At 47.4% G+C, this 26,690-nt stretch overlaps 1 protein-coding gene across 3 annotated transcripts in view; it reads left to right on the plus strand.

The window, feature by feature from the left end:
* Window positions 1-26,690, plus strand: part of LOXHD1 (lipoxygenase homology PLAT domains 1) — a gene marked incomplete at both ends in the record, with an annotated part of 135,828 nt that overhangs the window by 38,688 nt on the left and 70,450 nt on the right. For all 3 annotated transcript variants that reach the window (XM_081150176.1, XM_081150177.1, XM_081150178.1), the window contains 9 exons: window positions 392-540; window positions 7,964-8,087; window positions 10,413-10,663; window positions 11,747-11,882; window positions 12,454-12,614; window positions 13,623-13,709; window positions 14,135-14,270; window positions 20,345-20,499; window positions 21,950-22,110. In XM_081150176.1, the coding sequence (XP_081006302.1) occupies window positions 392-540; window positions 7,964-8,087; window positions 10,413-10,663; window positions 11,747-11,882; window positions 12,454-12,614; window positions 13,623-13,709; window positions 14,135-14,270; window positions 20,345-20,499; window positions 21,950-22,110 (1,360 nt within the window). The remainder of the gene's footprint in view (window positions 1-391; window positions 541-7,963; window positions 8,088-10,412; window positions 10,664-11,746; window positions 11,883-12,453; window positions 12,615-13,622; window positions 13,710-14,134; window positions 14,271-20,344; window positions 20,500-21,949; window positions 22,111-26,690) is intronic.

Raw genomic sequence — 26,690 nt, forward strand, 5'->3', positions numbered from 1 at the left:
GGTGCTGGTTGGTTTACTAGGATGGGGACTCCGAACTAAGACAAAAATCAGAAACTCAGTTATGGGCCCTGGCACCAGCCACACACCAGGCAGGTCTCTGCCTTGACTGGAAGTTGGACGGCTTTAAGGAGCACATAGATCTTAGAGTGAAGTTAGCCTTGTTGACTTTCAAAAACATTTAACTTTACTTTTAGAGCAGTTTTAGGTTCATAGCAAAACTGAGTGGAAGCTCAGAAAATGCCCACATGCCACCTGCCCTCCCACTACAAACCCTCCTCCCCTAGTTGACTTCTGAGACCATCCTTCAGTGGACAGATCGCTAAGGCGTGGAGCTGGCTCTTTCTGCTCCTCTGATCTCCTTTGTAATTTTCTTGCGTGTCTGTGCGTGCAGGGGAGCGGAGGCTGGAAAGCGAAAAGAACAACTTTGAAAAGGGAGCTGAAGACAAGTTCACGCTGGATGCCCCTGATTTGGGGCAACTGATGAAGATCACTGTTGGCCACAACAACAAGGGGAAGTCTGCAGGTTGGTTCCTGTCCAAGGTGGGTTCAGCTGCCTGTCTGTGATCCCTGTGCCCTGGGAGGGGGGATTCTGGCTCTTCAGAAGGTTATATTTCAGCCCTAACTTCCTTCTCATGGTCTATCTGCCTCCACTCTTCTGCCTTAGCCCGCTGGCCAACCATGCTGCCCTCCTCATATTGCCAAGACTTTGCCCATGTTACCGCCATCCTGGAAAGCCCAGTTCTCTCATTTGAAGCCTGATCATCCTTCAAGGCTCTGCCATGAAGCTTTCCCTGCCTCTGACCCACCAGAACCTCTCCCTCCTGCGACTGTTTATAACACTCCCTGCTTAGAGCATTCATTTGGCCCTAATCATAGGCGTTCTTGTGACTTATTTTGGGCTATTGCTTTATACCTCAAATTTCTGAATCTCAGGTTTTTCACAAAGTTACAAATCAAAAAGATGACAAAAAGGCTTCTGAGAAGCTAAAACATATCTGGTCCAACGTTTGTAAGGAAAGCTCATGCCCTTGGCTCTATATTGCTCTGCCCTCATTTTGAAGGAAAGAACCCTTAGACTCCCATGCACAGCCTAGCAGGGGTGGGGAACCTTTTTTCTGCCAAGGGCCATTTGGATATTTATAACATCATTCGCAGGCCATACAATATTATTAACTACCTGCATTTAAACCTATGGCAGAAAATTAGAGCTGTAAAGAGGCACTATAATAGGTAGGACCATTGAGAATTGTAATAAGGAGTCATAGAAGATATAAAAAGCCCAAAGAATATTAAAAATTGATGGAAGTTTGAGGTCATTTAGAAAATGGGCTACCAGCCCTTTGCATATATTTCCCTTAGTCACAAGGCTATCAGTATATTTCAGCTCATCACAGAATGATAGGAAAAGGTTAATGTATAATATATTTTTCAAAAAGATCTTATTTCTTGAAACAGAAAACCCTCAGATTTTTAACAATTTGACTACAGAGAATGAAGCTATCTGATAGTTGAGTTTTTGTTACTACTCAACTTCATTTATCTTCTTGTGTCAGTTAGAAAGGTATTTGGCTGTGAGTATCAGAAAATCAAAGTGCAATGTTAAACAATTAGGGGCTTATTTTCTCATCTCACATGAAACCAGCTGTGGTCAGCTCAGGGCTGGTGCAGCTGCTTCCTTTCTAAGACACCTGCTCTCTTGCTGCATCACCATTCTCAGCCCTGTGGCTTTCATCCTCCAACTTGTTGCCTCATGGTCACATGATGGCTGCTGAACCTCTAGCCATCTTATTCATATTCAAGGCAAGAAGAGAAGGGGAGACCAAAAGAGAAAAATATTTTTTTTCTGGTAAGCCTTTCCTTATTGTGAGAGAAACAAAACTCATCTTGAAATTTCTGCCTGCATTTCATTGGCCAGGAATATGTCATGTCACCACCCTGGCTGCAATGGAAACTGGGACATCAGGAGCTTAGCTTTCCAGTCTTTATAATAGAAATAGGCTATGAAAATGGTTATTGTCATGGATGTTGAGTGAACATCCTAGAGTGTTCTCTCCAAAACTAGCTTGAAAGTTCCTTAAGGGCACCTCCTCAGCGCTTGGTATGGGACAGGGCACTGAATCAGTGAAGCGAGGAATGGCCAAGTCTCCTTTGGAAAGGGGAGGGCTTGTCTGGCCCTTGCAGCAGCCATCCTGGTGCTGCACAGGATGGCAGGAGGCTAAATGCTGGTTGGACTGGAGAAGAAATGGAGCAGGAGTCTAGACTCCAAACACCCAGTGCACAGACAGAGGTGTGTCTTCAGGGAGGTTTCCTGTTCATCTGGGCAGAGGCGGGAGAGGAGGCAGGTGCGTTTTGTGACCTCAGCCAGGATGGGGCACAGAGCAGGTACCTGGAAGCCCAGTTCCTTCACCCTGGGGAGGAAGACAGTCTGGGTGAAAAACCAAGGTTTAGTGGAAAGAGCAACAAGGTGCACTTGAAGTCCAGGTGTGACCATGACACTGTCATTGCAGCTGCACTTCATGAGGCCAGGTTCCTTCTTGGTCACATGGGCCCACTCAGCCAGTGTGGCAGGTTCACAGCCCAGAACAGGACCTTTTGTTATCTTCATGCTCAAGGAAAGGGCAGCTTGGCAAAGTGTGACGTGTGGGGGTGAGAACATTTTTGCCCTCTGCAGCTTAAATCTTGTTTTATTGCTTTCTGAAATTTGACATTGAGGCCAAGCAGACTGTTGTTTCTTTCTGGACAACCTGTTTTATGGTTTGTTTGTTTGTTTGTTTTTTCAGCCAGGAGGCCTGCGGGACTTTTTCTTGATATTTTTCATTCTAAAGTCTTGCCAGAAAATGCCCAGGAGTAGGGCCGTTGGTTCATTCACCCCCCTCCCTCCCCATTAGAGAGCTCTGCTCTTCTGATTCTTTGGAATGGCATTTTCTCCCTCCCTCCCCTTTTCCTTTCTTTCCCCCTAATTACTGTTTGCTGTTCAGGAACTATTTGAAACCCAAAGGCCAAGCACACTGCTTTCAGTGCAAGATTGGTTATTCAATTTGGGGCCATAGTATGTACGTGGGTGAGTTCAGGGCCTGGTAGGCAGGTCCCCATCTGTCCCCCCAGAGTCAAGGGGGATGCTCCTCTCAAAGGTTCACTGGCTTTTCAGAAAAAGCCCTAACAGCCTATATTTCTTTAACTTAACCAAACCAAAATGCTCCCTGGGGATAAGACAAAAATAATTCAAGCATTTTGCAGGTCAGCGTGCCTGGATTTACTAGATATTTTCCTGAGGGAAAATTGTAATGAGAAAGGGGGAATGAGAGTCCTAGGTCTCAGGCAGGGTGTGGACAGGCTGAAAACCAGGGACTGGGGGAGACTCAGGGCCACCTCTGGCCACTTTCTGACTGTGCCAGGGGCAGCCATTGGAAGCTCCTGCCTCCCCCCATCGGGTATCCAGGCTGTCCCTCCCCTCGGTTCACTCTGATTGATCTGCTTGCCCTCAGCTCCCCAGAGACACCAATTAAAGAGGCTGTTAAATTGACTGCATTTCCAGATTTCACACGTGCTCAGAAAATGCTCCCATCTTCCAGGTTACCAGGCTGGACTTCACATGACAACCACTCCTGTGGTATTTGTGTTTAAGGCTTTGGTGGGACAATTCTAAAAGCCAGTATAATTAACCCCTTCATAGGTCGTCTCCCTCCTCTTCTGTCTAGTCAATGGCCTTTGTGTGTTTCTCAGCTGGGGCTGATAGGCCTCGGTGTGACTGACACATTCCTTCCCCCCCCCCCCCCCCCCCCCCCGCTCTTGGCCTGTTCCCCGGCTGACATCCTCCTTTCCCCAGGCCTTACACATGGCTTTGGTCCCCACATCTGGTTAACCCCACAGCTGTGACCAACTCAAATGGTCAGTTCAGTTCAATAATCACGTCAAGAGATCAACAATCACAAGATGGAACATTATGCTGCCAGTGGGCTTGCCCTTGGCCCATCAGCTTCAGTAAAGAGACTTGCTCAGGACCCCACAGCCTTTCTGTGGCAGGACTGGTACCTACCCCAGGCCCCTGGACTCCCAGTTGGATTTGTCTATTATGCCATGTGTTACAAAGTCCAGAATCGGGTGGACGGCCTGCTGCTTGCTGTGGGGAGTGTTAGTTAAACTGGCACCACTGGCTCTGATAGGAAGAGAGACAGAGGCTCATGGAGTGGAGTGCAGGGACCTTGAGAAGCCCAGTGTGCCCTCATGTTACCAATTAATATGCGATATTCAACAAACATTTACTGGGTGACTCTTATAGCCCAGGCCCCATGTTACCAACTGCAGCTGTTGCAATAAACATGGTCCTGCTTCTAGAGATAAGGCAGGTCCTTAAATCATTGCTTACTTGCTGTAAGGCAGGTTCTTACTGTAACCTCATACTTCAAAATTTCATGGGAAGTCTAGTTTTCAATGAACAAAAATTCTGTCCTTGGGGGTCCCACAAGTGCTGATCAGACCACGTTTCCCAGTTTGAAGGTCAGAATACAGAATGGCCTGACTTTAAGGCAAAGCAGGATGAGATGGGAGCCTTGAATACAAACAGATGTTGTGGGGGTGAGTCATATTCTGACTGGGCATCAGAAGAGACTTCAGGGAGGGTCCACTGGAGTTGGGCCATGAAGATGGGTAGCAGGGGCTGGGATGTTGAATAGATCTGGGCTGGGGACAGGGCTCAGAGAACTGAGAAGTGGTGTTAGAGGGCTGGGTGAGGGCAGGTCTTTACTGAATGAGGTAGCCTGAGGTGGTAATGAGGGAGTGGGTATATGGGTGGGTTTAGAGGAGAGGAAGAAAGTGTAGAGGAAGAAACGTGGGTATTAGGGATGTCACCAAATGCTGCCACTTACAGTTACTTCTATTTATGGTATGTTACAAATTATGTGACAGTATTTTGGTGTGTTGAGTCAAACTCAAAACATGTGGGGAAGGGCAACCCTGTGACAGGGAGGATAAGAAGATCCTACCTTCCTTTGCTGCCTCAGTTTCCCCCATAGAACATGCCCTCGTTCTTCCACAAGCCCAAGTCTCTTCTGCTAACTCCTGGATATTGAGATTTATTTCAAAGTGGGTTTGTAAGTTTCAGACGTTTCTCACTTTTTATCCTGTGTCAAAAGTCACCTGTCCTTTGTCCCCTGGTCTTAGAGCTCTAAAAGGTAACCACGATTCAATAGTGGTCCTCGGAAGGTGGCAATGGTTGCTTACAAGAGAATGCACCTGCGTTTTTAAGGGGAAGAGTTAAAACTTGAACACAGAGACTTGTTTTACATTCCTTTCCTGCCCCCGTGGCTGGTTCATGGAGGGCACACTGTGGGTCACTCGGGCTGCTCTCATCCCAGGGGCTTTGGCACACAGCGGGCAGGAAGACCCTTCAACCACCCAAGCTGCTCTGTGTGAGGGAGGAGTTTATTTCTTGTGCACAGAATGGGCCTCCCCCCAACCAGATTATTTATGTAAAATTGGTGGAAGTTATTCCAACATAGAGGAGGGAGAGCTGACATTCCACAAGAACTGAGAACTTACTGACTCCAAGGCCAATTCTATGTATTGGAGATGTGTTTACTCCCCGTCAGGGAGGGCACAAAGGTCCTGAGGCCCTGGGTCTGTTTGGATGTATCTGTGAACCATCTGGAAAGAAGTAGCCCCTGCTTAGCTCCATCTTTTGTTCCTCTTGTCCTGGGGTAGTTTATCCTTCTTGGCTTTTTGTTTTTGGTGGTCTTGCCTTGTGACTCAGCTGTGTCCCTGCTGCTGCACAGTACTGTGGCTGTCACCAAGGACAGGCTCCTTCCCTGCTGCCATCTCACCTCGAGGGGCTCATGACCCCTGGTCTCTCGCCTCAGGAAAGGCAGTGCTGTCTGTGGGCTGGTCTGCAGTCTGCAGGTGGGGAATGTTCCTCCGGGGGGAAAATAGCTCTTGTTTTGTTATTAGCTTATTGCTTCAGTCTGTCTGTCTGTCTGCCTGGTGCGTGCGTCCATTCTCTCTCTCTCTCTCTCTCTCTCTCTCTCTCTCTCTTCAGGTGTGCCTTGCTATCATTCATGGTGAAGGGTGCTTCTGCAATTGTCTTTGCCGTAACGACAGAATCCATGGAACAGTGGTCTGGAGGGAGCACCACCATTTCATTCCGTTAGCAAAAGCATGTCTTGAATTCTTAAAAGGGACTCCATGAAAACCCAGAGATGTCTGGGCAACTTGTGAGCAGAAGTGGGAAAGCTGCTCGCTCCTCCCTCAGAAGGGGCCCTTGGTAATGCCCTTTTAAGCAACGGGCTGAGCCGTGACCCCTACCTATCAGCAGAGGCCAGAATGCCCTTGAGAGAGCTCTCTGTCCCCTTCTCCCTGTACAGTCTCGATACCTGAGTGCCTGCGCCAGTTCCCACCTCATCCCACTTCTCTGCTCCTTCCCACTGTACCAGTCACCATTTGCCACTAGATATGCTCCAAAATGTTCCACCCTCCAGGAGCCAGCTTCCTCCAGCCTCGTCTTGCAGACTTTGAGACCAAGAGATGTCATAAATAATTGTCCCCATGTTTCAACATGCATCTGGAAAATTTCTGGAACTGTTCACAGACTTCTCTACTTTCTGCATCAATATTTAAGCTGTTCTTTTCTCCCTCGGCCTTTCTTGGCTTTTTGGTACTTTGGAAAGTCTAATTTGTAGAGTCTTGGTTGTTATTCAAGTATTCATTCCAGCGCCTCTTCCCTTTGTGGTCAGGCTATGCAAGCTAGTTTTGTCCTATAGAGGTAATTTAGTGGTACATTTATTCCTCAGATTAGCTGAACTTCTCAATCAGGAATTTCCATCAGAAACCAGACCAGTAGAAGCCCTTGACTGATGACATCTCTGTGAGCTGTGAGGGAGTTTCCTTTGCTCTTCAAACCTTGGCTGGTACCCTAGTCTGTGAACATTTGAAGACAGAGACGGTGAGTCTGTATTAGGCATATTAGTAGACTTGACAGCTCATCTGATAAACTAAGCCCTGTCTTTCTTTACCTCGCTTTTCCAACTCTGTGAGAGTCTGTAAGGGGGGTTAGGAAGCAGGCTGAAACCTGGCTCAGACCCTCAGTGACTCCCTGATCTAGCCTCAACCCTGGGAGATGAAAGCCATGAAAATGTGCAGATTGATGAGTTGGGAGAGGCTGGACTTCCATTGCAGAACCCCATGGGCTGTGCCGCAGCGGTCTCCAGGCACTCAGCTTTAAAAGTACAAACATTTTTACTTTCCCACTCCTGTCTGTCACCAGATCTTCTGCCTGCACAGTGCTATGACTGGAGGACACATTCTAGTTATTGACAATTTCACTTATTTTAGAGGGAATTTTCAGCTGGCTCTTTCTGGAACATTTTGGGAGGGCCCCTCAGCTCCTTGGTTATCTCTAGAGGACACCTGATCTCACCCTGCCAACTCAGCTCACCTGTGAGTGCCCCACAGGAAGCCTCATAGATGGCCGATTCCACCAGCCTCACTGTCAATGGCTGGCATTTTTTGACCCGATCACCAGATCCTAGGATTCTGGGTGCCTGATTTCAGGCTTGCAGTTCCCTTTGCATAGGCTCTACTTGTCACCAAGGTTAGAATCCAACCTTCATCAGGTAAGGAAGGTGACTATCTTGCTGTCTGCAAATCCAGGCTTACAGTTCTCACACCCCAGTCTCACAAGGCACATCCTGCCAAGTGTTTTGCATTCAATTTCAAAAAATGATCTGCAGCAGAAGAGGAAGCAATGGCTCAGAAATTCAAGTAGGGGGTAGTTGCCAGTCAGCCCTGTGTGACTCTCAATGTTTCGCAAGGTTTTCTTGGCAACAGGTGTGTCCTTGTGATGAGTTTTCCGTGGACCACTGAGAAGATGAGAGTGTATTCTTAGAGTACACTCAAGGAATGGAGGGTTTGAATTGGCTTGCCAGGTGCATCCTCAATGACACTTAACATTCCTTTCCTCTCTTTTTCTTAGATTATGATTGAAGATATTGCAAACAAAAGAAAATATGACTTTCCTCTGAACCGCTGGCTGGCCTTGGATGAAGATGATGGCAAAATCCAAAGGAATATCTTAGTGGGCGGAGCTGAGACCACAGGTAGAGCCAAAGAAAGAGGAAGCCCCACTGGCTAATATTTCACTTTCCGCCTGAGGCTCAGTGTTCTTATCTGTGGGCCTGGAGGCCTGCAATCAAGTGGGAGCCAACTGTGTCTTCAGACAACATTCCTCCTGCTTTTGAACTTGTTCTGTTTCTCTGAGCTGCAGTCTGGGGCTCAGTTGATGCCAGGGGAGAAGGGGAGATGCCCCTGAGCAGACACTAACTGCCCAGGGTAAAAGAAGTCATCAGTGGAATGAAGCCAGAGCTCCTGATACATGTGGGCATTTATGAGGACATTATTTTAACTCCTCCCAATATTGAGTACTTACTATATGCCAACCCTCTGCTAGGCACTTGACCCATTTCATCTCCTTTAATCCTCACAGAAGCCCTATAATATAGGAACTATTATCGTTACCATTTCACAGATGAGGAAACTGAGTCACACAGAAGTTAAAAGACCTGCCCAAGGTCCTAAGCTAGACTAGGCCTGCCTCCTAAATCTCTATGCTGTGTGAATTCCATGGCAAACCTGCAACTCTCAGCATGGAAGTTTATGGAAGTTCCAGAAAAACCTATGTAAATTAATGCACATATGAGAATGTGCTGTTACAGAACCTCCCATGGCTTCCACTGCATAGAGGATATGTCCAGTTCTGGGGCATAGTATACAAATTATTCCACAATTTGGCTCCAGCTCACCATATCAACAGGATCTTTCAACGCCATCTCCCACCACTTCCACACACTGTCCCTCTCCAGCCACCTCATCACACACCCTTCACTCTTTCCTTTACCTATACCCCCTCCTCATTCCCCCCTCACCCACCCACGTGCCTTCTCTCTCCCCTCCCTTCTTTGCTTGCCTGACTCCTGCTCTCTAACTTCGGAACATGCCTTCTTCTCAGCCTGTAATGCCATTTCTCTTCTTCATGTTTCCCAAATCCCTGCTTGCAGTCACTTCCTCTGAACCCTCCCCTACCTCCTCTAGACAGGACAATTCCTCCCTTCTCTTGTTCCGGGCATTCTGGGCAGACCCTGGCTGCTATGGTTCAGGACACCAAGAGTTCCTCTGCTCCAGTGCTGTGGCATCTTGGCCTGGCCTTACCTTCATTAGGTGTAGCACAAGTCATTTGTAACTAGAGTTTGCAAATTATTTTCCTAAAAACACACCCTAGAATGGATTTAACATAGCCCATTTCACCACGATGCCATTACTTGCCTCCAGTGGTAGAGGGAAGGGAGAAATGGCAGCCAGAGACTGGGAACTGCTGGGCGCTGAGGCCACAGGAGTATGTCTTGTGTGAGAACACAGTTTGTGTGTTTTGGAGAATAAGCTGGAGACCCACTCATTTAGGGCAGGGGCCTCTCCTTTTCACCTCACATTCTCCCAATACCTGGCATATCATAAGTGCTCAGTAAATGTTTGCTGACCAAAAGAAGATATAAAACTGTGAATGAATGATGCATCTATGTGCTATGCACGTGGTTAGCTTCTCAAAGAAGTTTGGGATCTTTATTTCTCTGGGGCCCAGAGGTGAAGATGGAGGTGGGGTAGGGCCAGGGGTAAGTAGGAGGAATGAACAAGGACCAATGTGCCATTGTCTTATACTCTAGGACAGAATGAAAGAATGAGGCCAGACCTTAGCAGAGGTTCCTGTCCAGTTGTCTGTCTTGGCGTTTTCTCTTACTCTGTCACATCTCAGAGTTTCACCTTCCCTTGCTGGCTCTCCCCCAGAGCTCCATCTCCTCATAGTGCCTCCTGACTGCCCCACACCCCACAGTGTTCTCTCCCTCCCCCAGTCTTCCCTCATGCCAGCACGTCAGCAAGTGAAAGAAGACATTAGTGCCCTCTATTCAAAGTTATATTTTTAAGTTATGAGCCAAAGAGCAAACTAAATGAATCAGATAGCCCTGAATATAAATCTCTATTAATGGAGTTGACTATTACAATTAAATTAGACATAACAGAGTTTATCCGGCAGCTATTAATAATAAGCACATGATAATTAACATTAATAATCAGTACTATTCTTAGCTAAGCCAAGTTCCTCCTCCCCTTTGTTAGCTTCCTGTGATTAGGCCCAGCAGCTTCCTGTAATAAGACCTGCCGTTTATCCCCAGAGGCAGATGCACTGACACACAAACTCTGAAAAAGATAAAGTGAGGTCAAGAGGCTGTCGTCTAGGGGAAGGGGACATGGAAATTGAGGATGTTTGGAGCAGGGAGACCCGGGAGGTGGCGGCCAGGTAGGGGGAAGGTGGGCACAATGTTGTCATCAGCTGGCACTGAACCCTCTTCTTCCCCCTCTTGTTTCCACACCAGCTGTCTCCTACATTGTCACCATCTTCACTGGGGATTTACCGGGGGCTGGGACCAAATCCAAGATCTACTTGGTCATGTACGGAGCCAAGGGGAATAAGAACAGTGGGAAAATCTTCCTGGAGGGCGGCGTGTTCGCCCGCGCCCGCACGGACATCTTCCACATCGAGCTGGCTGTGCTGCTCAGCCCGCTGAGCCGGGTCTCCATCGGGCACGGCAACGTTGGCTCCAACAGGGGCTGGTACTGCGAGAAGGTAAGGGATGCGCCCTCTCTTCCCGAACGTCTAACTACAAACTCGAACCCGCTTCCTGCTTCCTACTTCCTTTGGATCAGTCACTGAGCACGGGGCAATCCCTTTCACTGGGCCTTTTGGATGGCAACATGCCCATCCACCTTGTCTTGCTAGTGGTCAGGAATGGGGGCTGCTCTGTACGTGCACCCAAGGGCCAGACACGGAGCAGGCCATCCAGATGTGCTCGGCCGGTGGTTGTAGACTCTCCTCATTCCTGATGTGGTATTTTGCTTCAGTTTATAAATCTCTCAATCAAGTATTTTTAAATATATATTTGTATTGTGGTTACTTATGGTTTAAAGAATATACATAACAAAAGTGAGATACAATACAGAGAATTATAAAAAGAACAAAAGTCAATTTTGTCTACCACTGGACTTAAGAAATAGAATATTCCCAATGCTCTTGAAACTCCTCTGTGTCCTTCCTCAGTCATATAATTCTCTCTCTCCCAAAAAATCATACACTATTATGAATTTTGTCTAAGTGGATGTCGAGAGAAGATTTTATGGTGTTCCAGGAACTTTCCTTGGGACATCTATAATATGAGTGGCCTGGGCTAGACAGACTTCCATGTTCTAACCCATGAGTTTGGGACTCAGGTTCAGATGGAGAGGTTTAAGAGAGAAGGTTGGGTGAGGCTCAAGTCCAGAAAAGGGCAGTTTGTTTTTGTATTAAATTCCAGATATTAAATACCTTTCATGTGATTGGCCTTTTTTTACAAGACAAATATAGGGAATTAATTTAGTGTCCTAGTTAATTTGGTTCAGGTTGAGATTTTACAATGCGCATAAAGAAATACTGTGTTTGAAGAGGTTATTGACTATAGAGGAAAACGTTTGCAATCTGGGCTGGTAAATTGGAGGACGGGTGATACCTGTCTGGGAAGATTTCTTGGAGGAGGTATTTCTTGATCTAAAATGAGACAAGCAATGGGAAGAAAGTGTCATTCTTTCAGGGCCCTAATGCAGATGACCCTAAACGTGGGGCTGAGGAGGCTGCTGAGCATTGCAGGGTGTCCCAGCTTGTGGTCTGCTCCCCCAGGTGGTGATTCTGTGTCCCTTCACCGGCATCCAGCAGACCTTCCCTTGCAGCAACTGGCTGGACGAGAAGAAGATGGATGGGCTGATTGAGAGGCAGCTCTATGAGATGGTGTCTCTCAGGAAGAAGAGGCTGAAAAGTAGGTGGAAGGGGCCCAGAACCTGGTGACCTCTCAGACAGGGCCAGGAAAGGCCAGGATGTCAGGCCACTGGGAAAGAGCTTCAAGGGGGACCCACTCTTGCTTCTCAAGTCTCCTCTGGAAAGGAAGAGAGAGGTCCCCCCAGGGAGCTTAGTTCTCCAGGGTCTAGGCCACACACCTGGCCCCAAGGTTTATGCTCCAGTGTCCCCAAGTTGAATTAGCTGCCGTGATGGGCTAGATGTTAAACTAAAATGGTTCAACCCAGTGCGTTCTGAATGCACCAGACACAGGGTGGTTGGACTCAACCCTTCTCCCTATGTAAACACATGAACATGCTTTCTCCATTAAAAGAAACATTTGGCACCCTCTTTCAAATAGCAAGGAATCCTTGGCTGCCTAAAATTGGCACTTGTTATAACGGGCTCCTGAGAGTGGGACACACCTGTGTATAACCTGATCACCTTTCTTTGCTTCAGTCCTGATCACCTTTATTTGCTCTGCTTCCCCACCAGTACCATGAAAATCTCTTTACTTATTAAAGTTTTTGGTGAAACTTGACCTGTCTCTGCAGAATTCTCTTGGTCCCTGTGGGTCTGGACGACTGACTTAAAGAAAGCTGGTACCAACTCTCCCATCTACATCCAGATTTATGGGAAGAAGGGGCGGACGGATGAGATTCTCCTGAACCCCAACAACAAGTGGTTAAGACCGGGCATAATTGAGAAGTTTAGGGTAGGAGAGAAGTGTGACAGGGTGGGAGGGAGGAAGGAAGAAGGGGCATAAGAGGCATTGGCCATTCGGGTTTTCTGAGCCAGGGTTGCATGAGGTTTGAAGACAAGAAGGTACAATGGAGACTTAAGGTCCCTGTAAGGAGGGCCACCTTTGATCTATAGATAATGTATTAAATGGGGCGTGGTTTAGCTCTGGCCCTTCATCTGAATCAGACAGTCCAGAGCTAAGCCTGGGGGAAGCCAGTGTGGAATGGCTGTGAGCACCTGGGAGCCCAGCCACTTGGGGAATCATCGTAGCCCAGAGATCCTGAAGACAGTGTCAAACTGCCCGATCTGAACTGAATTAGAGAGTGAAGAGCAAATGTACGGGAAAGTGTAAATTTTAGAACATTTTAAAAGAAATTCAGCTTTAAAATTTCGGTATATATATATATAACTAGAGCAAGGCTTGTTTTGCCAACAGAAGTGCGGCACTGACCTTTAGGTAAGAATAATTTGTAATTTGCTGCTCTCTTCTCAGAGCACCCCACTGGTGCCTCTATTATACCACTCAGTTCATTGCTCTTTCTGTATTTGTCTTCCTGGCTAGACTGCAAGCCCCTAGGGAAAGGGCATGACTGCTATATTGATCTTTTTGTCTGTTTCAATGCCCAGCAGAGCTCTGCGGCTGTGGGCTTGTACTAATTTGCAGGGCTGCCATCTGGATTTTGTTCCTGGAAGTTTATTGCTTGGAAGATTTTCTTTAGTCTGGAACCTACTGTGGGTCAGTTATTTTTGTTCGATTTCATTAGCTCAGACTGAACCCTAGCTCTATCCGGCTAGTCGCCCTCACATGCCACTGGTTACAAGGGCATAAGAGGATATGGTATATGAGGATGGCTTGAAACAAACTCATCTTCATTGCTAAAGAAATAGCCCAAAGCAGGCAACCTCCAGCAGGGGGTCAGCTATGAGGATAAACATACTTCACTTGCTATGCTCACTCAAACCTTGTTATTTCTCACCGTAGTTTGAGCTCCCGGATCTCGGGATGTTTTACAAGATTCGGGCATGGCATGATAGGATGAGTCCTGGCTCTGGATGGCATTTAGAAAAGGTGAGATGCACCATCTTGGGGGTTGGGAGGTGGTTAGGAGAGAAGCCAGAATGGTCCATTTCTGATGAACCTGTCACATAAGTTTGCTTTGTATTTGTTTGGAGTGAGGTTGGGAAAGGGTTACAGTGAGACATGAATTTGGACACTGGACACAGGGACTTCCTGATGGGGAGGAGACCTCCAAAGTTGACTAAGAAAAGGCTCAGGTGTTCAGTTTTGACTTGCACTCTGCCCCAGCACCTGACTGCTAGGCAAATGTGAGGCTCAGGGGACCAGAGGGATAAGTATTAGTCTGGCACCTACCTTCCATAAGACTCTTCTCTAGGGAATGGCCTTGGCCTCCTTGAGATAGCAGAATGAGGACCACAGGGCATGGATGAATATCTTTGGTACACCCACTTGCTCATCCCAGGACTTCATTCCAGATGACCTTGATGAACACTCTGACCAAGGACAAATATAACTTCAACTGCAATCGCTGGCTGGATGCCTTTGAGGATGACAATGAGATCGTGAGGGAGATAACTGCAGAGGGTCCAACAGTGCGGAGGATAATGGGCAGTAAGTGCTTACCAACTCTCCATCCTGGGGGAGGCAGCAGAACACCTACTTGGTGCGCCAATGGGGGTCTGGCCAGTGAGCTGATAGTCTTGGCCACTGTGATCATCAGGCTTGCTGTGAGTGCCAGGGTGGCCTTAGAGTCCAGCCTCAAGACCATCTTGAAGGAGCCATCTCCAAAGCATGATGCCAGAGCTCTATTGTGATGGATGTGAGGGATGGAAGGGAGATTCGTGGGCCTTCGCATAGTTATGAGGGAATGAGAAGAATCTGCACTGAACGGTATTTCTCTAGAGCATCCCTGAAATAAAGGAAACATCCTCTTCAAATTATGCCTGAGATGTTCCCCGAAATAGAAGGCTGGATCTGGTAGCAATGCTTGGCTGCTCCTGATGGGTCCTCTATTTCTATTTAAGGCCAGTAGGAGAGGGACAAAGCTGTTAATCTGTAGTTCAGTATCCACATTCAAAGAGGTAAAGGGAGATCATTTTGCTTCTAGGTTATAGTAACAGAGTGTTGGCAAATACACAGCACATGTCCTGTCCTTTTTCTTGGCAGACATTACTGAGTGATCGCAGCATTCTCTGCCATTGAGTCTGAAATGAGCTTCATAGCCCTCAAAGAGCACACCAAGCAGACATTAGCAATTGATCAGAATTGGCACTTAATATAATTAACTTGTTTGTTATCCTCATGGTAGTTCTGAATTTGTTTAGTAGTAAAATAACATTGCAAATTTATGGAGTTAAGAATATATAGACAATGATGTCACTCATAGTTCTAGTAGCTCTTATAAATATTTCCATGGTGTCACTTAGGTGTTTACACATCAGTAGAAACTCTGTATATATTTGGTGAAATGATTTGAACAGAGTTAAATACTCAATAACAGAAATCCCAAGCAACAAATATCTAAAAAGAGATCAACCAGTCTGTTTATCTAATTAGGCAATGCTCGCAGTTAGCACTACTTTATGGTTCCTCTTTATTTTTAATTAAAACATATAGCTATAGAATATTTGTGCTCAAGGGCCCTTAAAATAGCCTGATGCAGATAAGGAAATTCTTGTCCCAGATTCTCAGTTAGTTAGAGATGGAGTTGGACAAAGAACAAGGTCTCTTGCCCTCCTGGGTTAGTGACTTTACCTTGCCTGTTCTCTTTCAGTAGTATTTTCTTAGAAACAAGGCAATTATCTCTGCGTAAATAACATGATTCTGCCCCAAATTGGGACTTTATGTAATACGTAGTCCACCAAGTCAAAAGTGCATCTGCTCTTACTTGATCTGTCCCCTTTCTGTGTCAGAATTGAGCCCACAGATATAAACAATGGGGAGGGAGTCTTGGAACCTAACCACTTTCTAAACCCTTCTAACCAACTGTCATGAATTTAGGACCCACGCATATCACTTTATTTTACTTTAATTATCCTTTAAAGGCCCTACCTTCCAAACACAGTCACATTCTGAGGTACTGGGGGTTAGGACTTCAACATGAGTTTGAAGGGGAACACAATTCAGCCAGCCTATAACAGATATTATCTCTCAAAGTGTGGTCAGGGACCCACCATATATCAAAATTGCCTAGAGTGTTTGCTAAAATGAAGATTCCTAGGCCCAACTCCAGATTTGCTGATTAGACTCTCCAAGGGTTATACCTGGTAATCTATGTTTTTAATCAAGCATACCAAGTAATTTATATGCATATCAAAACTTCAGAGCCTTTTTCCTGCTTCTTTCATCTGTATCCTGGTCCTTACCTATGGGGTTCATCTCCACCTCCCACCGAACCAGCCACTTCCCACTGCCTCACTCAGGATCACCCCACAAAGCTGTACCTTCTCTGAACTCCATGACCCTGCCTCTGACCCAAGATCCTGCCCTCCCAGCCCTCCCATGACCTTGGTGACACTACATATCACCCTTGAACTCTTTCCAGCCCCTTATTCCCCACATTGCTCCTCATCTGCCAGGAGCTGACCCGCCTGTGGGTGTGTGGAAGATGGGTTTTAGGGGCAAACCTATAAACAGTCATCCAGGGGGGAAAAAAAGAGGTTCTGAAATTGGGCAGGGATCAGATAGACTAGAGAGAAGATAAATTCAAGAACTATTTGGTAGCCTGGCTGCGTGTGGCTCAGCAGTTGAGCATCGGCCTAGGATACAGGAGATCACGGTTTGATTCCTGACCAGGGCACATGACCGGGTTGCAGGCTCGATCCCCAGTTAGGGGTGTGCAGGAGGCAGCCGATCAATGACTCTCTCATCATTGATGTTTCTATCTCTCTCTCTCCCTCTCCCTTCCTCTCTCTGAAATCAATAAAGATATATTAAAAAGAAAAGAAAAGAACTATTTGGTAGGACTTGGTGAGTGAATGCTGTGGAAACACAGTGGTGAGATAGCTTCCTGGTCTGGAAGTTGGGAGAGCTTGGAAGATGAAGTGGCATCTGAGCTAGGTCTTCATTGGGTAGGGGTTTGACCATGTGCCGGTTGCCTTCGAGGGTGCTTAGCAGTACTTTGGAGCCCATACCAACTTGGATTTCTTTCTCTCAACTGCTCTTTCTGATCCACATAAATTTCTCTGTTTGGAACACACCCCTGTCCCCACTTACCTCTACAGGAACTCAGATCTCCTTCCTTGGTCTGGATGCTTCTTTGTAACAGTAAGTAGAGCTGGTGGCAACATGCCACTTCCCCAGTTGATACCAGGGTATAAGGAATAAGGTGCAGGGCTTCCTGGGAATCCCTTAAGTGGAGTCTCACACTCATGTAACATGAGTAAAAACCAATTTAAAACCAATTCTCTAAGTTTGAAATTGTGTGTTCCTAGTTTACTTAAAAAATAAGGGCCAGTCAGAAAAACAATTAATGCTGAGTCTGAGAACCAAGGAGCTCTGAACTGATGAACGCAGACAGGGAGACATGGACAAAACATGCACAGGCTCATGATTTATTTCCTCCTTGCCGGTCCCTCAGGGGCTATGTGAGATGGTAAAATCAATGAGATCAGCTCTCGCCTGTGCGTATCTAGCAGAAGTGATTACATAGCACTGATGAGTGGGCAAGAGACAGCTGGACTGGAGTGCTGCAAGTCATAGTTTCTTGTTAATCAGGCTGAGCTGTAATTTTTAAATTAAAGTACAAGAGTCTGGTACTTTAAAGCCTTTTACTACTGATGGTTAGCAATATAATTTTTAAAAAATATGTTTTTATTGGTTTTTAGAGAGAGAGGAAGGGAGTGGGAGAGAGAGATGGAAACATCAACGAGAGAGAAACATATATCGGCTGCCTCCTGCATGCCCCCTACTGGTGATTGAGCCCTAAACCCAGGCATGTGCCCCAACCAGGAATCAAACCAGTGACCTCTTGGTGCATGGGCTGATGCTCAACCACTGAGCCACACCGGCTAGGCCAATATAATTTTTAATTGTCCACAGACTTCTTGCCAGTAAGGAGCTTAGGATCTCAGTGGCTTGTGGGCTGGGAGGGACCCCTAGAGAGGATTGGGACCCCTGAGAACATCCAACTGAACGAACCTTAGAGTTCTAAATGAGGAGGGCTGGAATTCATAGGCAAAGGGATTTCTCCATTCCCTCATCAGTTTGCTTCTGGAAATTGCTCAAAAGTTCCAGCTAAAAAGGCAAAACCGACTTTCATCAAAATTAAGATGGAAGCGAGGCTGATGTTCTCTTTTCCCTTCTGTGCTCCGATGTTTCACTCCAGTTAATGCCATTCATTCCTCTTACTGTCATTCTTTGCCTTTCCTTCTAACAAGTACTTTTGCTATAGACACTGTATCTTCATAGACCCACATGTTTAATGGTCAAATTTCTTTTCAGCTGTCTTTGTATCTCCAAATAAAAGTACATGTACTACTGGGGGGAAAAACACACACCTCATTTGTACATTGAATTAAACTTCCTGCTGATTTGTCTTTTTCTGGCTGTACTCCATCTTCATTTCGATGGATCATCAATGAGTAGTGTCCATTTTCAAAAAACTACAGCTTTATTGAGTTGCAATTTATGTACAATGCAATCCTCCCATTTAAGTATACAATTCAGTGGCTTTTAGTATATTGATAAAATCATGCACCCATCAGCACTATCAGATTTCAGAATGTTTTCATTGCCCCCAAAAGGTACCCTATTCCATTAGCAGTCACACCCATCTCCCACCTCACTCCTCAGTCTCTGACAGCCGACAATCTATTTTTTGTCTCTATAGGTTTGTCTATTCTGGACATTTTATATAAATGGAATCAGACAATATGTAACCTTTTGTGTCTGGTTTCTTTCACTTGGCGTGTTTTCAAGGTTCATTAACATTGTAGCATAGGTCAGTGTTTCGTTGTTTTATTGTTGAATAATATTTCATTGTATGGATATACCACTGTTGGTGGACATTTGGGTTATTTCCACTTTCTGACTATTATGAATAATGCTGCTATGAACATTGAGCACACATTTTTGTGTGGACATATGTTTCCGGTTCTCTTGGGTATATACCTAGAAGTGGAATTGCTGGCTCCAAGGTAACTTTTTGTTTAACTTTTTGCCCAAACCAAAAACCTAGGAATCATCCTTGATTCTGCTCTTTCCCTCAGTCACCTGTCCAATCCATCACCAAGTACTGTTGCTTCTATCTCAAAAATGCATGTCTAATCTATCTCCACCTTCACCACATCCCTAGTCCTAGGCACCCTCCTCTCCTTTCTAGACTACTGTAACTATTCCGCTAACTGGCCTCTCCGATTCACTCCTTCTTGCCCTACAATCAGCTTTCCACATGGCAGCCAGAATGCTCTTTAAAACATAGATCAGACACTGCCTTGCTTAAACCCCTCTAATGGCTTCCTGTTGCATGAAAAAAGCAAAACAAAACCAAAAAAAACAAGGAAGCCATACTTCTTACCTTGACCTGTCCCACATCACACGTCCGGCCCTTGTCCGCCTCTGGGCCTCATCTCAGCCCACTCTCACTCCCTCTTCTCTAGTCGCACTGCCCTTCCTCTGCTCCTGGTGGGCACACTGCTCATCCAGCACCAGGGCTTCGCACCTACGCGCACTCTCTCCTCAGAGCTCCCCGCAGCTGACTCCTGTCATTACCATCGAAACATTACCAGTTCAAACTTTATTTCCTTTACCAAGCTTCTCTGCACCTCTCAATCACCTTCCCCCCTCGCCGCACTCCCCACTTCTGTTGCACTCTGTCATCACTCCACAGATGTAACCCAGACATTTCCCCGCTCATAATTCGTTTCCGATTTTCCTGTCCATCCCTCCTCTCCACTCTTCCACTCTCGTGGAAGCTCCATGGGAGAGGAGTCTGTCTGTCTTGCTCACTGCTGAATTTCTGTACTTATTACGGCGACTCCCACCTACTAGGCTTCAGCAAACAGATTATTTTAGGTGAAAGATAAGGCTGGGATGTGCAAAGATGCGGGTCCACCTCCTTCGCGGTACATTTTCAACATAGGAAGAAACTGCCGCCCATCCCCATGGTGGCTGCATTTTGTGCCTCTTCTCTCTGCTTGTCTTCCTGACATGTCCTTAGCACTGGAGAGTTCTTAAGAGAAGCGGAGGCTCAGTTCTGGTTCACAGAGTAAAGATATCTTACTTGGGAAGACAGGACACACACAAATTGGAGAGAAACCTAAGGCAAAAAGGTCTACTGAGCTGGATGGAATCAAATGCCAAAATGTCTGAATTAGACCTGTGGTCCCCAAACACTGACAACTCCAGTCCCCTGGGGGAGCTTGTAAACAATGCAGTTTTAGGGGTTCCCACCTCTGGAAACTAAGACTTGGGAGGTCTGGAGTGGGGCTCGGGAATCTGAATTTGTATAAGTTTCCCAGGGGATTCTGATGATGGACTAGAATTGGGAATCTCCTGTCTGTCTAGGACAAGGATTTGCAGATATGCAGGGACTTGGGTGTAGGAGATGGGATTTGATAGCTGGGGAAGAAGCAAGTGAGCCCAGATGAGAGCTGGGGGAGGCCAGGCTTAGAGGTGGGGAGCAGCAGGGCCAGTGCTGGGGAACAGGGGCTGTCAGACAGTGGTGCCCTCTCTCTGCCTGCCAGTGGCCCGGTACCGTGTGACTGTCTGCACGGGGGAGTTTCCAGGCGCGGGAACAGATGCCAGCGTCTACCTCTGCCTTTATGGTGATGTGGGGGACACAGGGGAGCGGCTGCTATACAACTGCAAGAATAACGACGACATGTTTCAGAAAGGCAATGTAAGTTACAGCAATGAGCCACCCCCCACCCCCAACCCCACCCCATTCCTGAGCCCTGCTCTTCACTGCTCTGTTGAGCAGAGCTGACAACTGGAACTGAGCCATCAAAGAGGCTTGCTCTGGGTGAGGGGAGTGGGAACTAACATGCCTGACACCCACTGGGCTCCTAGGACTATCCAGCTGGGAGCTGGAGAGCCACCCTGGTGGGGTCGTGGTCCCCTCCCCACCCCTGAGCTCTGGGAAGAGGGCAGAGCAGAAGGACACTGGGGAGGTAGGAACAACATCTGTCTTTCCTCAGGGGTGAGCAGGCAGGGAAGGAAGCCGGGCACCTCGCCTGTGGACTGGCGGACACAGGCTAGCGGAAAGCTGGGGCATCTGAGGGCCAATGCAGGAACTTTGCACCCTCCACGAGGCATGGCCACTGGGAGCACCTTTTTTGTTTCCTTTTTGAAAAAGAAACCAGGAAAGACACTATACGTAGGGTGGAAGAACAGGATTCTGCTCCTGCCTCGTTCCAAATATACTGGGCAGTCCCCTTTGTTTTCTTAACTATTAAATGGGTTTACTGGGAGGCCGCGGGAGGTAAGGGGGCAGGAAGATCTGGGGGCAAAGCCAGCCTGTGGCCAATCATTCCATTCTTCTGAGCCTCAGTTTCCTCATTTCTAAAATGTGAGAAGAGATACCTGCCTGTGGCTGGCTGTTGTGAGGATTAGGGATGACAGATGCACTGCCCTGCCCTGCCAGCAGACCTGGCCCAGAACACATAGTAGGTGCACAGTAAGGAGTTGTTGCATGAGGCTCAGGTTGCGTGCCAGGTGAAGGGGATTTGCAGGCCTGTCCTCTCCTTCCTCTGATGCTCTTTTCTTGGCAAGGACAGGGCAAGGCCTGGAATGTGGGTGTAGGTCTCTCTCCACACTTTTATATTCTTTCCTTCTGTATCTCCTGACCCCTTTGTCCATTAACCCTGCCCTCCATGTTCCTGTCCCTGGAGGCCCTCAGGTATGCTCATGTAGACTTGGCACCTCTCTAGCTCCTACTGCCTTTCTGCTGCCTCACCGGCAGGCAAAGCTTGTAAAATACACAAGACCACCGGTCCCCCTCCCCACTCAATTCTAATCACTCCCCTTCTCGAAAGGGGATCAGTATCCTCCTATAGCAGGGAGTCTGAGGAGATTAGCCAAGGAATCAATTCATAATAAATGGTTAGTGCCTTCTGACAGCTTAACGTGTTCTTCCTCCAGGGGGATCTGCCTCTTAGGGGATCTTAGGGAAGAGTCATCTTTTATCCAAAAAATACAAATCTCAGTTGTTGAACTTGACATCGAATGATATTCCAGTGGGAGAAACTGGGGCTCTGGCTTTGCTGATTTCTGGGCCTGTTTCTTCCCTTGGCGTTTGGGTCCCAGGGGAGCCACTGTTTCACTGGCTTCGCTCTCCTCCCTCTTTGAAGGCCGATGAGTTCACCATTGAGTCCGTCACCATGCGGAAGGTGAGGCGGGTGAGAATCAGACACAACGGTAAAGGTGGGGGCAGTGGCTGGTTCCTGGATCGGGTGCTGGTGAGAGAGGAGGGACAGCCTGAGAGTGACAACGTGGAGTTCCCATGTCTCAGGTACGCGAGTCCTGCCTGCTTTTAATTTCCCAGCTTAGGTTATGGGCCCTAGTTTTGGGAAAACCTAGCCCTACGACCAGGACCAGGGAGCAAAATAGTGGCTTAGGGATGTAGTTGGTGCAGAAGAGAGATGGCCCTGCTGGTGGTGCTAGACCCCCCCCCACACACACACAGGTGATGACAGAGCAGTGTCCCTGTGTGGTGCCACTGTGTGTATTTAAGTTCCAAAATGTCAGCATTTTTTCATGATGAAATGTGACAATTTCAGAATTTAACTGAGAGTTACCTCAGAGAGTAACACTCTGAATCAGACTTCTGAGTCAAAGGTGTTTTCTACTTATATAGACTTCCAACCACATCTCTTCCCTGTTAGTATCTTTTAAGACACCTTACTCTGTTTTCATTACCTTTCCCCAGCTTACTAGTGAGGTAAAGTTTCTTTTCTTATTCCTCAAGTATTTGGATTTTTTTTTCATAGCCAGTTTGGGCTCCTCCTGACTTCTAGAAGTTCCTGATAGAGATTAATTTAATTTAATTATTTTAATATTTTTTAATCATTTTTTAATGCTCACCCAAAGAGTGAAGATATTTTTTCCACTGCCTTTTAGAGAAAGTGGAAGGGAGGGGGAAGGGGGGAGAGAGAGAAACATCAATGTGAGAGAGACACATCGATTGGTTGCCTCCCACAGGCACCCCGACTGGGGGCAGGGATCAAACCTGGAACCCAAGGTACATGCCCTTGTCCAGGAATCGAACACCTGACTCTCTAGTGCGTAAGCCAATGCTCTTACCACTGTGCCACCCCAGCCAGAGCTCATAGAGATACTTTAAAAATGAGGAGCAATATTCGTGGTTTTGTGTGCTGTCAAGTTGGCCCCCCACATTCACCTGTAGCAGCGTCTGGGAGGTGTACGCAATGTGCTTAATTTGAGGCTCAGGAGTGCTAGTCTCTGCAAATTCCAGGTCCAGGCTGGTCCTGCACCGGTGGATGAGGTGCTGTGTGTCCAAGCTCACTTCATTAGGGCTGGCCCAGGCTTCCTGACCGTGGCTGTGCTAAGACAGCCCAGCCATGAATACATTACTCTTTCTCCATCCACGTACACAAATGCGCTCAGGTGCACACACATGTAGTCAGACACACATTTGCCACAGCTGAATTGCTTACCACCCTGTGAGCCCAAGAAGAGCAGTTTCCATGCCAGGGAGGGCCATTGATGATCCCATGTGAAACTTTTGTGTCCATCACAAAGGTCTCTAAAGTCTTTTAAGTTTAACCACTCTTAATATCACAAGGGATTACATTGACTAGATAAGTAATGATGCACGCGGTTCCAAATAAGGGGAACTAATAGAAAGAGGCTCAGAGTTAGGGTTGGGGAGACCAGGGAAGGCTTCCAGGAAGAGGTAAAACTGGACCTGGGCCTGAAAGGAAGACCAGAGTGTGGATGGAAGGTGAGGAGAAGGGAGAGTGGGCCATCTAGGCCGGAGGAGTGGCATTTGGCACGGGGCTGAAGGGGGAGTTGAGGGGTGCCCTGACACAAGGAGAAAGCAAGAGGAGAAGGGTGGGGTAGGAGAGTTTGGTCTCTCCTTGGATCAATCACTGACTAGTCTGCCCCCTCCTGGACCTGGACGCTGCCTGGCTGGGATGCTGGATGGAGCTGCATTCATTGCTTTATTTCCATCCACTAAAAAGATATTTCTTAAGCACTTACTATACACCTGCTTCCTGTTCTCATAAAGTTTCTAGCCTAAAACATAAACTAAACAGTTGAATTTTAAAAACACCATAATTACAAACTGAGAAATGGGATGAGGGCAGTGCACAATGGTGGCGGAGCCTGGTGAGAGTGGCCACACTGAGACAGGGTGGGTTAGAGGTGGAGATGGTGGGTGAGGTCTGTCTGCAGAGGGGACATCTAGGCTGACTTCCTGAGGGACAAAAAGAAGAGTGTCAGAGGAAAGAGCTTGAGGGTTCTAGAACTCCAGTCAGACCAAAGCAGGTGGACAAAGGAAAGGGCCTCCAGGTGAGGTCAGAGGTGGACAGAGGCCAGTGTCAGGCAGGGCTTGGTGGGGATGTACCATTTTGGGAAGTTCCCTCTGGTTTCTGGGTGGAGGACAGGCTGTAGTGGGTCCAGCGAGGAAATAGGGAGACTGCTAGGAGCTTCTGAGGGGTCCATAATGATCTGTACTATTTTGCTAGAGCTGCAGCAACAACATACCACAAGTTGAGGCTTAAAGAACGGAATTGTTGTCTCACAGTTCTGGAAGCAAGAAGCCCAAAATCAAGGTGTTGGCAGGGCCATGCTCTATCTGAAGGAGCTCTGAGCAGGTTCTGCTCTGGACCTCTCTCCTAGCTTCTGGTAGCCACAGGTGTTCCTTGGCTTGTAGATGGCCACCTTTTCCCTGTGTCTCTTCACATTGTCTTCCCTCTGTACACATCTGTCTCTCTGTCCAAATTTCTCCTTTTTATAAGGACACCAGTCATTTTAGGTTAGGGTCCTACCTAAGTACCTCATTTTAACTTGATTCCCTCTGTAAAGACACTAATTCCAAATACTATCACATTCTAAAATGCTAGAGGTTAAGATTTTAATTTATTTGCTGGGGGGACACAATTCAACCCATACCATGGCAGCTTGGCCCTTGTTGGTGGCAGTGAAGGTGGGGAAAGAGCTACACCAAAGATGGAATCTAGAGGTAGGGTTCATAGGACTTGCTAATGGGAGAGAGGGGAATCGGAGGGCCCAGGCGCCTGCCTTTGGTAAGTGGGTAGATGTAGTGCTCTTTCCTGGAAAGGGAAGCCTGGACAGGAAGGGTCGAGAGGCGGGGCTGGCCTGGACTCTTGAGGTCTAGTTGAGGTGTGTTAGGTTTGAGAGGCCTGTGAGGTGAGTAGGTAGTCGGCCTTGAGAAATAAATTCAAGAAATGAGAGCTTAGAGATGAAATTTAAAGCCAGAGAAATGGGTGAGATCCTTTAGGAAGAATGTAGATAAAGGACATGGTGAGGATTAAGCCCTGGGATAGGTCAGGAAGAGGAGGGGGAACCTGGGAAGGGGATGAGGGGTGAAATTGTAGTGTCCACGCTGCCACATGCATGGTGCAGGGGGAGCTTAGGACCAGGAGTCCAGCCGCCTACCTGCTGTGTGTCTTTGGGAAAATGTCTTAACTTCTCTGGTATTCTGTGCCTTCTCAACCAGCATGTGTGTTATGGTGATGGTGAGGGTGAAATGGGGTTGCACTTTGAAAGGACCCAAGTCTGCTGCCGGTGATGCCGATGATGTTGACTGCAGGGCAGAACACGAGCTGAGGCCCCCCAAACACCCCAGAGCTCTCCCTTCCCCGAAATACTCCATGCACCTTTTAAAAAATGGATTCTTATATCTTGCTGGGGCATGTGGTGATGGCATTTGCTGACTCAGGACCCAGGAGAACTTTGAAGAGCCTGCGCTCACACATTGCTTCTTTTTTACCTGAGCTATTATTTTAACTGCCTGGGAGAGGGAAACAAACCAGGCCAATTTACCGAAATCTCCCTGCCAGGATCAGGGAGTGTTTTAGCTATGGCAGGTGTGTGTTGTGTGTGCATTTGTGTGTGTGACTGCAGACACATGCATACTGGCACATTCTTGTGAGCCCAGGGAGAGTCACAAAACCACCAGCGACTGGCTTGTCCATTTAGCAACAGTTGACTCTGAAACCAGGCTGAAGTGTTCGAAGCTGAAAGAAAAGGCTACATGTGGGAATATATATTAGTATCCTGCAAGTATTGAGGTGGAAACTGAAATGACAAGTCATGGTTTCCTTTGACAGCTGGGGATGGCCTGGGGATGGATAGGTGGTGGAGAGAATGGAGAGAGGTGGGATGTTCCTATGGCTGAGGGCTGGTTGATTTTCCATCCTTTCTGTCCCTCGGAATGCGTGGCCAGGGCTGCTTTCCACCCTTCTCTGCAGTCTCCATGTGTGTGGGAGATGCCAGCATGACTTCAGCAGCAGAGACAGAGGGGGAGGCTCCTAATGGGTTGATTTGAGGGGCTCTTGCCAGCAGTCTCCTGCTCCCAAATATCTCTCCCTTTCCCTTTGGTGCTGTCATCAATGCCTAGAATTCCCCAACTAGATCTTCATGTCTTAGAATAGCAAATGTTTTTTGATGTTCTAGATTCACAGCACCAAAACCCATGGGAAGTGTATCAACTTGGTTGTCAGCTAACATTTTAATGCTAGCTAACAACCAGCTGACAGCAAGGTCCGTGGGAATATAAGATAATGTGCTTGGGGAGGGAGGGAGGGAGGGAGGGAGGGAGGGAGGGAGGGAGGGAGGGAGGGAGGGAGGGAGGGAGGGAGGGAAGGCATGGGGCAACCACAGTACTGCCTGCATTGACCCCTGGGAGGGGGCAGTACATTGACCCTGAGAACTGTGGTTCGGTGCAACCTGAGCTCCGTATCAAGAGGGCAGGTGAGGAGGCAGTGCCTGGGCTCCCTTAGATACTCCTATGGCCTTGGAATTGCCCCCCTCTCAAAAGTATAACAGGAATGGGCTGCAAAAATAAGCACCAAGGCATAGGCAAATGGGGAGACAGTTGGT

This window comes from Miniopterus schreibersii, assembly GCF_964146895.1.
Source record: "Miniopterus schreibersii genome assembly, chromosome: 10".
Classification (NCBI taxonomy): Eukaryota; Metazoa; Chordata; class Mammalia; order Chiroptera; family Miniopteridae; genus Miniopterus; species Miniopterus schreibersii.